General features: G+C 32.8%; 1 protein-coding gene across 17 annotated transcripts in view; it reads right to left on the bottom strand.

Moving 5' to 3' along the window:
* PCDH15 (protocadherin related 15) overlaps positions 1 to 16,379 on the bottom strand; it is a 635,722-nt gene extending 619,343 nt beyond the window's left edge. For all 17 annotated transcript variants that reach the window (XM_069460690.1, XM_069460691.1, XM_069460687.1 and 14 more), the window contains exon 1: positions 16,289 to 16,379. In XM_069460690.1, the coding sequence (XP_069316791.1) occupies positions 16,289 to 16,379 (91 nt within the window). The remainder of the gene's footprint in view (positions 1 to 16,288) is intronic.
* Positions 16,380 to 16,661: the final 282 nt, after the last annotated feature.

The following is a 16,661-nucleotide window of genomic DNA, read 5'->3' as shown; positions in this document are numbered from 1 at the left end:
ATACTAAGTTTAACTCTCATATATTTGTATCAGAAACAACCTTTATTCTTATCAAGGACAAAAAAAAATACTGCATTTCAAGGGGACAGAATTTTTCATAAGTTCATTTATGATATCTTGACATTGCTTTCTACACTTAGGAATATTATGCATATTATGTGTCAATATAGCAAATAAAAAATTTAGAAATGATTAAAGTCTAAAAATGTTTTCGTATTGATGTCAAAAGCAGTTACAATTTGTTATAGCCATGGAAAATGAGTAATATTTTATTTATTTTAATTCTCCAAGGTCATATAAATCCCTACCCTTATTGCATTTTATCCAAAAACATGCATTTTCATTTGGAAGATGAAGAATTACTTATTTGCTAATCTAAGAAGTGGCTGTGTTTTTAATGTATGAGACAGGGCCCTGTAAATTTTCTTACAAGAGGCTGAGGAGAATGGGAGGCAAAATAAACAATAAGAAAAGAGACTTAGACGAAAATTTATAGATTTGGTTTCAACTTTGGTAATTAAGAGAGTAAATTTTAAAGATATCTGTGCATATATGCTATCTTCCAACTGCTTCAGCTGTGGATATACAAGCATTTGAAACTCAGTGAAATAGAAGAGACACACACACATCTTCCCAATTATAAAACTGCAGTTCTTCCTTATCTATGCTCCTAAAATGGCATATAATATCTAGTGTCACTGCCTTGGATAACAAGCCCAAAACGGAGAATTATTTTTTTCAAAATAGATAATTTTTACAAAATGGTTTCCTAAGTATGTGGCTTCTTTAGGCAGATAGCAGTATGACTTAAATATCTGATTTACAGAACAGAGAATCCCAGCCACAAACTCATCATCAAACTCTTATGGCCAGATATAATCACCTTCTTGAGTTTTATGACTATCTTTCTTTGCTTAAAAATATATATTATAGTGCGGTGGCTCATGCCTGTAATCCTAGCACTCTGGGAGGCCGAGGCAGGGGGATCGCTTGAGCCCAGGAGTTTGAGGTTGTTGTGAGCTAAGCTGATACCATGGCATTCACTCTAGCCCGGGCAATTATACATTAGTCATTAAAGTTTTTATTCAGAGGTGGCCTGCATAATCAAAAATACCATGCTCATGTATCAATTAAAAAAGCAAAAATGAACAAACAAAAACAAAACCAAAGAAGTACAATCTTGTCATGTGCCTGGAAAGAGAATCAGAAATATTTGGTAACAGTACTAATGACTAGACTCCCTCAAAAAAAAAAAAAAAAAAAAAATATTATGAGAGAGTCATGACCAATATTTTTCGAATAAGGAAACTGAAGCTCAGAGACATGAGGTAAGGTTAATTGACATAGAATCATTAATCCAGTAATTCTAAGAATTCAGTACTAATTAATTTTTAAAGCTTTTGTTTTTTCTATTATAACTATTTTAATTGGATGTTAAAGGTATATAACTAATCATCAATGGTTTATAATGCACTGCCATTAGCAAATGAATGATGCCTTTCTTAAAAATATCTATGTAATGTAATGAACATCGCAAAATTGCCTAAACCAAGGATTGCAGCGTTACTGACTATATAATACTGACTATATATATATATACACACACACACACACACACATATATATATACACATATACGTGTAGTCAGTATATATATAGTATGTACTGTATATATATATATACAGTATATATATATACTGACTACACGTCTCTATTCTCCCATTCCCCTGTCTCTTCACTCCCAGAGGTAACCTTGCAAGCAGACCTTTCTAAGGACAGCAGTCTCAGGTCTCTTTTCTGCATACCATATAATTAAATTATACTTAATTTGGATACAACACATTTTCCCTCCTGATTTAAAATTTATAAATATCATGAATAATGTTGACATACCATGAAACTACTTTATATAAATATATTTTCCAGAAGCCACCTGTGGTAACAAATGAAGTGAGTTTAAGATTTTAGGTTAAGTCTCTGAAATGTATAAAATAAAAAGAAAGGGAAAGAAAAGAACTGAGAGAAGAACACAGTAAGGGTGTTAGATCACAGTCTAGCATTGCTAGTCAACTTTCTAGAATTAATGATTGGACAAAGAGTTCCAAGTCTATAAAATGTAATATTTTAAAGTATTTATTTTTATAACTTATAACTAAGTAACTTAAGTCCCAAGATAATATAGCCCAAATATTTTCTAATACTAGAAAAGATCACCACATTTTTGGAAGCTTCACACAAAAAATCACATCAAGGTGAAGCATGGCTATATTGAGACACATTCACGGTGGAATCCACATAAAGAAAACTTCTGTAAGTTGTGATTCTTCCAAGTATATAAAAGTCTTTCAAAGCTTTATGTCGCAGCATATACTGCTTCTTTTGTTTGAGCTAACATTTTCCAACCTCTATCACTATATCTGTTCCTCCATCTATTCTATTCCTATTCAAGACTAAACTCAGAATCAATCTGTAAAAACAAAACAACTCCCCCCCAAAAAACAGAAAACAAACAAAACAAAATAAAACAAAACAAACAAACAAACAAAAAAAAAAACAATTCAATGGATTCAGTAGAGCTGGTGGAAGAATGATTTGTTTACCTATTCTGAGCTCCTATCATATTCTTTCAATGCCACATTGACAGATACGTGAATTTTCTTTACTGTGTCACTCACCATGCTGTAAAATCTTTAAGAGATGTATTAGTTTCTATTATTGTTGTAACAATTACCACAGACTACATGGCTTAAAATAACATAAATTTATTATCTTACAGTTTGATAAGATAAAAACTCTCATTGGCCTAAAATCAAGATGTGGTAAGGGCTGTATTCCTTTCCCTAGTTCTATAGGAAAATTCATTTCCTTGTCTCTAGCTTTTAGAGACAGCCTACTTTCACTAGCTCTTTGTCCTCTCTCTATTTTCGAATCTAGGAACAACCAGTTGAGTCCTACTCACATCACATCACCCTCACTTCTTCTATAGTCACATTTTCCTTTGACTCTGAACTTATCTATTGTACTCCTTCTTTTCTAAGGACACTAGTGATTACACTGGGCTTTCCTGTATATTCCAGAATAATCTTTTAAGGTCAGCTGATTGACTAACAATCTTATCTTCAATCTTAGTTCTCTTTTGTCATCTAATGTGACATATTCACAAGTGCCAGGAATTAGGACATAGTCATCTCTTGGGAGCTATCCTTCTGTCTATGTCAAGGGGCATAACACATTACCTAGAGTGTGTAACGAGCTCATTAAATATGATACTGAAACAATAAAGATTCAAGACCTATTTATCTGGTTCTATTCAGAACCATGGACAGCACAGGGGATATTAAGTTTTTGCATACTTGAAACAGATGAAGACAGTTTATGTGGACAATTCCGGTCAGTCACAGAAAGATAAATACTGCGTGAGTCCAGTTACATGAAGTATCTAAAATAGTGGAACTTGCAGAAACCAAGACTAGAATGGTGGTTGTGGGGGTTTGGAAGCAATAAGAAAAGAGGTTATGCTAACCAACATGAATAAACTTTCAGTTATGCAAAATGAATAAGTTCTAGAAATCTGATGTATAACATTATGCCTATAGATAACAATATAGTATTGTTAAAAACTGAAAAATATCTTAAGAAGGTAGATCGCAAGGGTTCCTACAAAAATAAAAAAAATATAGAAGGGTTTGGCAGCATGGCCCAGGCTTTCTGAGCTTGCATCATGGCTGCCAGATGTAGAAGCTATGTGAACTTAAGCAAGATTGCTTGATATCTTTAAACCTTCTGTTCCCACATCTGGAAAACAGAATTTCTCTTATGAGATATTAGTGAAGATTAAATAGATTAAATAATATAATATATACTTTATTAAACATTCTTTTCTTCTTGCTCTACCAGATATCTGATTCTTCCCAAAAGAGATGCTACTTTTCTGTCATCCTCTGACTGGTGGCGACTGTTTTATCATATTCTTATATCACCAGGACCTGAGATGGGGTAGATATTCTTGCTCCTTACTCCTTCTTCCCTATTACCACTGCCATCCTGCTTGAAAACAAACAAAAAAACAGAAACCGAAAAAATAAAAAAACAAAAAACCACTTTGTATCTTACAACTTCAAATTGCTTGCATTTCGTCTTTCTCCATTCTCTCTTGAACTCATCCCAACTTTCATCCTCAACATTCCATCACAACTGTTCCTGCCAAAGTCACAATTTCAATATTCAGTTTTCCCAAGTCACCTTGCTTGATCAGATTAAACTCAGCTGTTCACTTTCTTCTTGAGATGCCCTTCCTCATTTGGCTTCTAGTAGCTTCTAGTACCACTCTACTTGTTTCCCTCTCATTAACTGTCTCTCTATATTAGTATTTTTGCTGATTCTTCCTCATCTTCCTGGACTCTTAAGATCAGTGTTTTTATGGCTCAGTTGTACCTACCACTTAAAAATATTTGCATAAAATTATGTAAGCTTATGTAACTGAAAGGTAATAGTACATATGTTATGTGTAGTTATACATAAATATACAATGTGAGTAGAAGAGAGTATGTAGCATCTATGTAGAGTATTTATAAGGTGTTTGGCATTTAGAAATCATTTAATAAAAGATAGCTGTTATTATTAGAAACCTGATGATGTGAGCATAATAGATGTTACATATGTGCTTGCTATACATGAATAAATTAATAAATTAATTAAAATGCTGAGTATAATGCATTGTTAATATTAATTTAATATGTTGTACTTTTTTTCCCTATGGAAAATTGCATTTCACATATTCAGCAGACCATGTGTGGACAAATCTTGGATATAACCACATAAAATATTGATGACTGTGTGAACAGTGTTCTTTTTGCACATTATCTAAGTCTAAGCCTGAACAACTCTCATCAGTATGCCAATTGTTCAATAAAGATACTTAATAAACTCAGACTAGCTGAATAATCTTCACTGAGCAGTGTAATTGGGCAGCCCTGAGGGGCAGGATAGAATTCTATAAGAGTAGGAAAGATTAATAGCATGAACTGGGCTACCTGATATCAGAAACAGGCACTGAAGTATGATCCACCAATATTATGAACAAATATCCATAAAGGTAGCTAAAAGTAAGACTTGAGCAAGGAAGACAGGAAACACACTTGAAAAAAATATGAATTCGGAGTTTGAGTTTTCTGCAAAGATTTTTCTAAATGCTCTGGGTAATATCTCCTTACCACACATATTTATTGATTGCTTTGTCTCTATGGCATGTAGCAGTGTCATATAAATAACACTTGCATTAGATATATTTTTGAATTGTTGTTTGAACTCTAGTTACTATCCTCAAATCTCACCACCTTGCCCCTATATATTAAAAGAGGTATTTTGTCTCTCAATCTATTTTCTATTCAAATTTAATGCTTATATATTTCAATAATCACTAACTGGGTCATTCTGCCAGGTGCTGAGGGAACAAAAGTAAGTAAGACAGTCTATGTCTTCAGGATTTTATAACCTGAACATGAAAACAAAATGAAAAACATGTTATAATATAAAGGGGAACTGAACACTAATTTTGATTGAGTGTCAGCAGTAACACTGAAGAATGATGAAAAACATAGTATTAAGGAATAAGTAGAATTTGAGTAAAATTTGGAAGTATAAGACTTTGTTCAGATTTTGACATCATAATATAATAAATATAATAGCACACAGCATGTATTTACTGCATGTCAAGCTGAGATAACAAGTTTGGTCTCAGTTTGCCATATATTAATAATAATTGTATCACAGTGGGAAAGCAACTTAACTTCTCCGCATTTCTGTAGTTCCCTAATCTCTAAACTAAGCATAATAATAGTGTAATAGCATGTTATATTATAATCACAAAGACCTCATGGAGTACTTGTGAAGATTAAATAAAATAATCTACGTAGAGGGCTTAGTTAATTAATGCTAAATAAATGTTGGTGGCTATTATTAATGACTGCTGTTTACACATAAAATAAATATTGACATGATTCATGATTTCAAGAAACTTGTTGAACAGGTAGGAATGGCATGTATGAAATATGTAGGAACGTTACTTAATAATGTATCAGAAGGTACTGAATACAATCAGTGGCAAAACTGAGCACTACAAGCAATCAATCAAGCAACAACCAGGGAGGAAAGACAGAGAAAGTTGGGTTCCACAAATAAGATAAGATTATAAATAAGCCTTGGATAGATGGTGAATGGAAAAAGAAGAGAAAGAAGAGGGAAATGGGGTATCAGAGAGGAGGAAAGGACAAAGAGGGTAGGCACAGTAAGAAAAACAAAAAGACTGTTTAAAACGACATAGAGAGAAGGAAATAAAAATTTAACATCCCAGTCATGAAAAAATACAATATGAGTAAACATTTAATGTATGTGTTGAGAAATCCGGGGAAATAATATGACTAGGCAAGTGAGAATATATCACAATGAGCCAAGAAAGCTTAGATGTAGATATAAATCAGTTGTCAGTGGAAGAACTGTTGGAAGAGAATTGAAAAAAGTGTTGTCTTAGGAAATCATATAGATTAGCGGTTGACTATTTTAAGAATAGCTGAAAGAGGGAAGTTCAATCATTTAGGGTGGCTGTATTGCAGTAACAACACAGCCCTTAAATCCAAGTGGGGAATGTATTTATCTCTCTTTCTCTCTCTCTCTCTGTCAGTGCGTATCCATCACAGGTTGGGAGTAGGAAAGGGGAGATCCACTTCGCCTACTCACTCAAGAATCAGGGCTAACTTAGGCACAACCATAATTATAATTTAACTATCTATAATGCATGGCTTCATTAGTTGTTTTGGCAGAAGAGAAGAGAAACTGAAGAATTGCACATGGTCTTTCTGTTGTATCAGCCCAACAACAATACATCATTCTTGCTCATATTTCACAGCCCAGAGATAGTTACATAGTCCTGACTAATAGCTAAATGTTCAAACAATCCAACAGAACAAATTAAAATGTTTACCAAATTTTATTGTTTTCTACTAATGTAATGTAAAAAAAAAAAAAAAAAGGTCTGGGATATTTATACATTCTATAAATGCAGGTTGAGAAAAAATATGAATTGGGATACAAAATTTCAATAACAGATAAGACAAATACAGCTCCTGATTTCACAATTCTTGAACTCAGTAAGTTTAATGTCTAATTACAATTCTCATTGAAGTTCTAGGACTAAGCTGTCCTAGGATTCCAGGAAAGGGGAGTGAAGGTTGGCAAAAATGCCAAGAGAAGGTGAAGAGCATTTTATGACAGATCCCCTCGCACTGCCCCATATCTCATCAGTCACTGTGCTTTGAAGTGCTTCTCTGGTCACCTTTTACCTTCTACTCACACCTGCTGCTCTCAGGACCTTTCCTTCCCTCCTCTCCTTTGGGGTTTTCAGCTCCTCTGCCTTCTGTCTCTGGCTTCCATGTTCATGTGACTCAGTTGGAGTCAGAGAAGCTTTGCACCTGAATGCTCAGCACTTCTGGGTGCCTGAGGCAACTGAATTAGGGCAAGGACACATGGAATAGCTTTGTCCTCAAAGGCAGGTGGGGTCTGATAAAAGCCATATGCCTACAACCCTGCAGTATCAGAATGCGAGAACTAAGACCTGAGAACTCAGATTCACAGGTATGCATAACTGCAATCCATCTCTGCCCCATTGCTATTGGTGGATCGTGTCCCCTAAAAAAGTTATATATTGAATCTATAGCCCCCAGTAACTAAGAATGTGACTGTATTTGGAGATAAGGCCTTTGAAGTGATAGTTATTTTAAAATGAGGCCCTTAGAGTGGACCCTTCTCCAATATGACTGGTGTTCATTTAAGGAGATTAAGACACAAGGAGAGACATCATAGGTGTGCCTGTACAGAGGGACAACCATGTGAATAGGCAGCAAGAGGGTGGACATCTTGAAGCCAAGCAGAGAGGCCTCAGAGGAAACCAACACTGCCAGCACCTTGATCTTGGATAATTCCAGTCTACAGAACTGTGAGAAAATATGTTTCTGTTGTTTAAGCCACTTATTCTGTGGTATTTGGTGAATGCACCCATGACAAATAGGTTTTGTGTCTATTTCTGATTAACATTTCACCCCCATGATAAGACAATGACAATCCCTCATGATAGGACAATGACAATCTGCCTAGTCTTTGCCACCTCTGTCAAGAATCTCGTTTTATTAAAATTACAAAAAAAACTGTTTTATATGTTTTTTTTTCTTATTACAATTTTATTAATGTTATCTCTACTCTTCTTAGTATCAATAATACCACACACATATGCATGCACACAAGCACAAACACAGATGTCGTTTTATATATATATATATATATATATATATATATATATAAATAAACATGTTTTCACTTTCTGAAGTACCAGGAAATGGCATACATGCACAAATGCTGTGCCTTATTTGAACTCACAATAAGCCTATGAGATAGGTGTATCATTTTCCTCATTGTATAGATGAGGAAAGATGGCTAAGTAACTTGACCTTGATCACATTATGTTAAGTAGAAGAGCTCCTACCTCCAACACTATTACCTTAGATGACAATGATGAAAGCAGTTGACAGAGTACTAAATGTGACCATTATTTATGTAAGCCCCTTATATTAAATAATTTAATACTCATGATATTCCTTACCCACGTTACATATGAGGAAACTTAAGGAAAAACAGATTTAGTGATTAACCATAGCCATATAGCTATAGAGATTTAGAGCCAGGATTCAGATCTAGGCAATCTGGCTCCCAAGTGTCTACTTTCAACTGCTACACTGCATTTCTTCTCAAAGGTTGGAGTGGATATATAACAATGTGGTGAAGGTTGCTGATGGCAGTTAGAAAACTTATGTAATGGCTTCTGTTACTTTATGTTTTAGAAAACTGGATGGCAATCACAACCATGCTCTGCATGCCATTTTGTATCTAGCCATAACTGATTGAGGTCATAAAACAGCATGTATGATCTTCAGTGCTGCAACAGGGATAGCTGAATATATCTTAAAAACACCAACTCAGTATTTTTAACAGTTTTTCTAAATGCTTCTCAAGTTTCTTAACTTGAACACTCAAAATTCTTCATGCAAACATTTTCTATCTCCACTCCAAATTTTGTAATTTAATTAATTAATGATTTTAAAATAATTTTAGTTAAAAATAATTGAATATATTATATATTTATAGAGTACAATGTGATGTTTACATATATGTTTACATTGTGGAATAATTAAATCATGCTAATTAACAAATATGTCACTTCATAAATTTGTCTTTTTTGATGTTAAAATCATTTAAAATCTAATCTTTTCGGAATTTTGAAATACACAATGCATTATTATTTATTATAACCACCATTCTGTGCAATAAATCACTAAAATTTATTCTTCTGATCTAACTAAAATTTTGTACCTTTCGGTCAATATCTCCCCTTTCCCTACTCACCCCCCTCCTTCAGCCTCTGGTATCCACAGTCCACTTGCAGTAGATATCCAGTTAGAGGAAGGGCAGTTAGAGGGAGGAGAAAATGACAAAGGAGAGGACCTTGTTTAATTGTCAGAAAATACTCAAATTTGTTTATTATAGAATATGGCCCTTTATGGAAAAATAAACAAGACTGTGATAATTTTGAAATTTCAGAAAAATAAAAAGTAGAATATTCACCAGAAGATGGAGTAGAAGTCAGATATGCAGACAATCTGAAAGAGTTAGTACAAAGAACTCCTGAGAGAAACTAAGTTGCAGGACAGGGAGGTTAATAATGCTGTTTGCTGAAATGTTAGAAAATGATAGGATTTTTCTAAGGAAATAGTCACTGAAGGCCTAAGAGTGCAGTTTCAGTAGAGCTGTGAGGAAAATGAAATTGCAGAGCTTAGGCAATTGAAGTAGTGGGAGCAGGTATAGTGATTTGACAGGAAAAGATCCAAACTAAGAAAATTCACTCTATTATGAATTGTATAAGTCATTGATGACTCAGAGCCAAGTAAGATTATAATTACATTTTTGCTCAATCTAAATTTTTATTAAGAACATTTAAAATGAGTTTTGGCTTTTAATGCAATCAGAATATAAGTATTTTATTTTTCAATGGTTCCACATTTTTCAGGTTGTTAGAAACACAAAGAGAAGTATCCATCGTGCCAGTTATTATTAATTTTATATGCATTGCTTGGACACTAAATGAAACCTTTTACTTCGTTTCCCTTTTTCAACAGGATAAATGAGAGTATCTGAAGTATTAATACCTTACTATTCTAAGTTACCCCTTAACACTCCTTAGCCACACAATCAAAGGAAATAACCTCTTTGTGTGTGTGTGTGTGTGTGTGTGTGTGTGTGTTAGCTGAAAGAGAATCTTCTAAGCACAATGAATTTGTCTTCTATTTATCAGAATGCTATTTTTTTTTTCTGTCTCTTCAGATCTCTTGCCTTCCAGGATATACACATAGGCTTTAAGAGATCCTATGACTCAAATATACAAAAGCTATTGAAGCAATCCCCCCAGGCACAAGGTCAAAGCTTAGAGAAGTTAAAGAGTTTATATTTCTGAACCTCATTACTGGCAAATTGTTGCTGAAGCAAGAAAAGACATATACTTTCAAATCTTTACCCTAAAACTAAATTTGTTTTGGAGGTGCAAGGATTCACAAGATTACTCATCCTCAGAAAAGAGGAGACAAAGACATGCAAGTGTGGTTACAGCCTATTAATAAAGAAGGATACAGCCAAGCTTTCATCTGGAGATGAAATGGTGATTGTTTATAGAGTCAGCATTGAAAGTAACAATTTTCTTTCTTGGTGTCCCATTCTAAACGACATATATGGTAATGTAATCTAGACAATGTGTATATATCTAATAGCTTATAAAGTTGCCAAAAAAGACAAACTTTCAGGATTTTAGACCAGCATATAGGGGAAACAATGAAGTTACTCTTAAAATTTTAACCTCTCAGAATAAAAATCCATGGTTTAAGATAGAAGAAAATGAAAGGGAAAGACAAGAAAATGCATCTAAACTATATCAAGATTTAAAAACAAATTTGCATAACACTGTGCTATATCTGGTTTTATTTTTGTCTAAAATGTGTATTAGCTATGAATTATATATGTATATGTAATAATATATACATGTATTTTTGTATATACTTGCTCTATTTCTATTTATGCTACCTTAGTAAATCATATTTAAATAAATGATTAAGAATTTTCAGGGACAACCAAGTTCATTGAAAATCACCTATGATCTGCAGTAATCAGCTTATTAATAATTTTATAACTGAAAGAGATCCAAAAGAAACTATTGTAATATGTTCAGAGAAAGATAACAGGAGGAAGATACTCTACATTGATCTTAAAAATAGAGAACTCAAAGAATAAGGGCTTTGAAAAATAACTGCAGCACAATCCAGAGTGAGTGTCCCACAAATTAGAGTACTGCATTCCATGTGCTACAGGTATTTCTATAAAAGTGCCCTATATGATGGTCTATGATAGCTTGAAAAAAATGAACCAATAGATCATTTCACTTTTCTTGTAGAGCTATTATGTTCATTTAACCATCTCTTCTTAATGTGTTGAAAGGGAGGAAACACCTTGCTCAAAAACACAAGTCTTTTGGCTCATTGGGTAGTTACATTTTTCTTATAATTCTATTACCAGCATTCTGATGTGTATGCCATTTTCTATTTTTATACAGTTTAAGAATTTTATTTTGAAGTTTATGGAATGACTTCTATACTCTTCAATTAAAGGTTCTTAACTAAAATAAAACCAATTTATTTACAGTTTTGATTCTATGCTGTAAAATATATTTTTTCTTTTTAGTTGACACATAATAATTGTACATATTTGTTAGGTACAGAGTGATATTTCAATACATATATGTAATATATAATGATAAAATTAGGGAAATTCTGTCACATTTATCATTTGTGTTAGTAATACTCAAAATCCTTTCTTCTAGCTTTTTGAAGACATACAATAAATTATTGTAGTGCTATAGAACATTTAGAATTTATTCCTTTTATCTGGCTGTAATTTTGTCTCCTATCCTCCCCTCCCCTCTATCCTTCCCATCCTCTAATAATCATACTTCAACTCTTTACTTCTACAAGCTCAACTTTTTTAGTTTTCACACATGTGGAGAAAATGGGAGTACTTATCATTCTTTGCCTGACTTATTTCACTTAACATAATAGTCCTTCAGGTTCACCCATGTTGTCTTGAATGACAGGATTTCATTTTTTTATGTGTATGCAATTCTCTTCTAAGTGTAGTTATTAGAAGTTCATGGCACTCTGTTCAATCTCCTCTGAATCCACCCATAAAAATGAAGTTTCCAGGTATCTACACTTCAGCATCAGACCTTAGAACATGGTTATATTCTTTAGTGAATGGCATGTCTATCTCATCACTGATTTTCCATGGATTACTTAATGACAAGCATGAAAATTAATCTAGAAATTTTCCTCAAACTTAAGATTTTATGTGAACCAATAAACTCTCTAAGGAAATAATAGAGTTATTAATACTTTTAAGAATAAAATGTAATTTGACACAGTTAAGTCTTCAAGGTGTTTGGTAAATTCAGAGAGATGTAAAAAAAGAAAATAGACATGTGTACTTAAGCATGAAGTATTTGCTTATAACTAAATATAAAAATTTATAAAAATATAAATAATTATATATAATGAGAAAGAGTAAAACTAATAAGGATAAAAATTTTTAGTGATCATTGGCCATATGCCAGATGCTGTGCTGAAATATATAAAATTGAGTTTCAGAGAGTTATCATTTATTAAAAAAAAGTGAGCCTCAGGAAGTGGTGTGAATTCTTAAGGAAATAAACAGGGTCCCTTCATATAGCTGTTTCCAAAGGGTACCTCCTTCCCAGGTTTCCCACATTCGATTTGGGATCAGGGGATATGTTCCATTTCAAATAAAATTTTCAGGATCAGCAATGCGTTAATAGATAAGGTCAATATCAATCCTAATATTCTTTTATGGAAAAAAAACAACAAAATGACACACCACAAACTACAAATCTATTATGTTCTCTAATTTTCTGATAGCTCTATCAGTTAGCTAAATTCTGACTCTTTAATGTAATACAGTACTATCAACCTCATTTATGTTACCAATACTTGCTTAGGTATATAGTTATCAACCAAATGAAATATCCATTATGGAACAGATCATCTACAAATTTTATTACTACAGCTAAAAACTTAGTTCAGAAATTTGAATAAGCAATTTTTAAAACCGCAAAACTTAGCCAAATTTTTCAAGTAAAAAATATTGCTATAAAATGTTAAAAATAATAATTATACAAGATATTTTTCTTAGAAATAATTGCAGACATTAGGATAGTCCTAGAATATCCCATTTTAGAATAGAATATTTATTAAATAAACATTATCCAATTTTTTCCTTCCAACTCTCTTATGCCTAAATAAGAAAAGCATAGGATATTGTTCTTTATTAAAAGGCCAGTAGTGTACTATTCTTTAATATAATAAAAAACACTTATACTGTTAGACTAATTGTCTTAGGATATCTTAAAATTGTTGTTCTTCATTCTTCTCTGAAGCTCCCAACTCTATGTAAATCCACTGTCAACTGTCATAATGGGCTAACGCTTATCCATCCGGTGGATTATCTATGACAAAAGTATTATTTTTCTTTTGGTATTTTCTTGCAGATTTCTATCATGTTTATGAATATCGCCATTGCCTTTCTTCAACATAACCATGTACTTGTATGCCCAAGCATTTTGATAAAAAAATTACTTCAAATAGTCATATGACATATGTCAATTTAGTGCTACTTTGAGTTAGCAATGATTCGCATAGTTCTCATTTTATTTTTGCACAGTATGAGCTCACAATTTTATAAGGACTTAAAAAAAAAAAGAAAGAAAGAAAAAACAACAACAACAAAAAAGAAATAGAAAAACCATTTTCAGTCACACATAACTGAATAATTGAATAAAACTAAAATCAAAGTCCCTAATTGAGGGAGCTCTGAAGGAAGTAAAGAGTTGGATGGAGACCTAAGGGAAGAGAATGCGTTACTACATCTGGGAGCACATTGGAGGATACAAGTAGAGAAGGAACAGTGAAATGTATATACAGTTAGGAAATCTCCATAAAACACTATAAAGTTTTTTATAAACATAGGTTTATCTGCCATAGTTCCTATCTTCCTAAGAATTGAGTCACTTATCTTCATGAGGAAAGACCTGAGAAGGCTTTCTAACTGTGGCTATAAGAGAGTTATCCACAAGTGTAGTACTTTAAGGCTGAGCTCTACTGTACACAATCACTCAGAAAGTCTGAAGTTCTACTCTGCTCCAGGAAGCTGACTATGTGATGGCCAATAGTGACTTTATAATCTTATATTAGAGGGTAGGCGAGGACATTTATAAAAGACTAAGTGCTGCAGCGAACTTATGAAGGAGACCAACCTGTACCATTACAAGTTAAACCAGAAGTGATTTACTCTGCTAACCTAAAATACATTGCTAAAAAGTACAAGGTTTGTGAATGTGTGAGAAACGACAGTGAACAGTTTCCTGCTCTGTGTGAACATGAAATATGAATAAAAATAGAATGCCTTGTAACATAAAGAAATGCCAACACACTGATTTGTCATTTAGTCCTGGGGCATAATTTGAAATGTGTCCCTTTAATATGAAGTCACACTCTTTTTAATTTCATTGTTTTTTTTCCTTGAAAGTAGCAGTTATATTATTTATTTGTTATTTTTTTAAAAAATTTGTTTTGAGACTTGAGATTCATAATCTTCATAAATGGCAGAAAATTCATGCTAATTAGCAGAACTGTTCAAGAGATTAAGCTGCTGATTTTATGAAAATAGGTACTGACGTGAATTATTCTGCAAATTCCCAAAGAGATCTCTCTTTCACACTATGAGGACTGAGAATGTCTTACTATGTATACAACATCAACACTCTTTGGGATAAAGTCAAACTAATTCATCTATCTTCAGAGAAACCATTTTTGCTAAGCAAAGCACAAAAGAAATTCACATTCTTTGCTGCCACTAAGAACAATCAATTAACAGGGAAACAAAGGTGATGGAAATGGTTTCTTGTCCAGGTACTCTGAATGCCAAACAAATCTTGAGTAAGAACAATGAAAAGTAAAAAAAAAACAAAACAAAACAAACAAAAAAAATATTGAAATTCTGTTTTCTTGAATAGCAAATTTCTAGACCCCTAGGGTAGAAAGTTTGTCTATTCTTTCCTTCTATTAAACTTAAAGTATTATATATATTTTAAATATCATATATAAAGTGCATATATATATACACACACACACAAACATGGTTTGTGAATGTGTGTGAGAAATGACAGATAGTGAACAGTTTCCTGCTCTATGTGAATACTAAATATGAATAAAAATAGAATGCCTTATAACATAAAGAAATATCAACACATTGATTTGTCATCTACTCCTGGTGCATGATTTGAAATGCATCCCTTTAATATAGAGTCAAACTCTTTTTAATTTCCAAAAAGTATCCAGCTTTTGTTAATATATTTTTCGTATTATGTGGCTGGATACTTTCTGGATAGACCTTGTATATATATCTTATATCTCATTATACGGCATTCAAACACAGATTCCTCCAATACCGAAATATCTTAGATGTGCACATTTGGACCACTGAAGACATACTGTGTTAAATGGATCCTAAGGAGCCTAAAGACTAATACATCTTTCTAAAGTGACTGACTTACTATTAGGGAAAGACTTGAGAAGCCAAATGCCAAATCTTTTCCATTTTTGTACTCGTTCCAAGTAAAATAGTGGGGTATAAAATAATGCAATGCCCAGTTAAAGTGCTAACACTAAAACCACTAATGGTTTCTACTTTTGACTCTTACAGGGGGTCAAATTTTGTTGTCTTTTGTATGTCTAGCTTTATTTGAGACCTTCATTTGCATTTATTCAAGGCTTAGTAAATATAATTTAGTATCTTTTTTATAGCAATTAAGCATTTGCTTACTGAGAGTAAGTATTCAAACAGAAGTCTTGCATTAGATTTTCTACCATATTGCAATTCTTATTAAGAAGCAAAATGTATCTGATTTCACTTTTGTAAGCTCATTTTAGTTAATATAAATTATTTCACAGAGCTACTAACCTTTGGAAACATGCTACAAATTAGCATTATTCATTTCTGTGGTGTATTTCATTTTTAATTTAATAACAGAAATTCTGGCTAGCTCTAAAGGTCAGTCTAAAAGCAGCCTTACCATCGTCGTACTGGCCCAAGCAGATTGTGAAAAGAGAGCCAATGATAATCCCTGAAGCTAAACATTTCCAGAGATAAAATTGTTGAAACATCTTCAGTCAAATTCTACTCAAGGCTGATCTGAAATAACAAGAGGAAGAAAGAAACATTTGACATGTTCATTAATCCGTTATAGGTAAACACAACTGTCACAGCACAGAAAAGCCTTAATGACTTTATAGTTAATTACCTGTGCCATGCTATCCATTAACAAAGTAACACATTTGTTTAATGCACTGAAACTCTCTATCAACATGAATTTGCAGACAAGTAATCTCTAAGGAAAGACATATTTTCTTGTATTTATTTTGTAAGCAAGTAGGTTGAGAAGTTAA

Source organism: Eulemur rufifrons, chromosome 28 (assembly GCF_041146395.1).
Source record: "Eulemur rufifrons isolate Redbay chromosome 28, OSU_ERuf_1, whole genome shotgun sequence".
NCBI lineage: Eukaryota > Metazoa > Chordata > Mammalia > Primates > Lemuridae > Eulemur > Eulemur rufifrons.
This window is presented reverse-complemented; position numbering and strand designations above follow the sequence as displayed.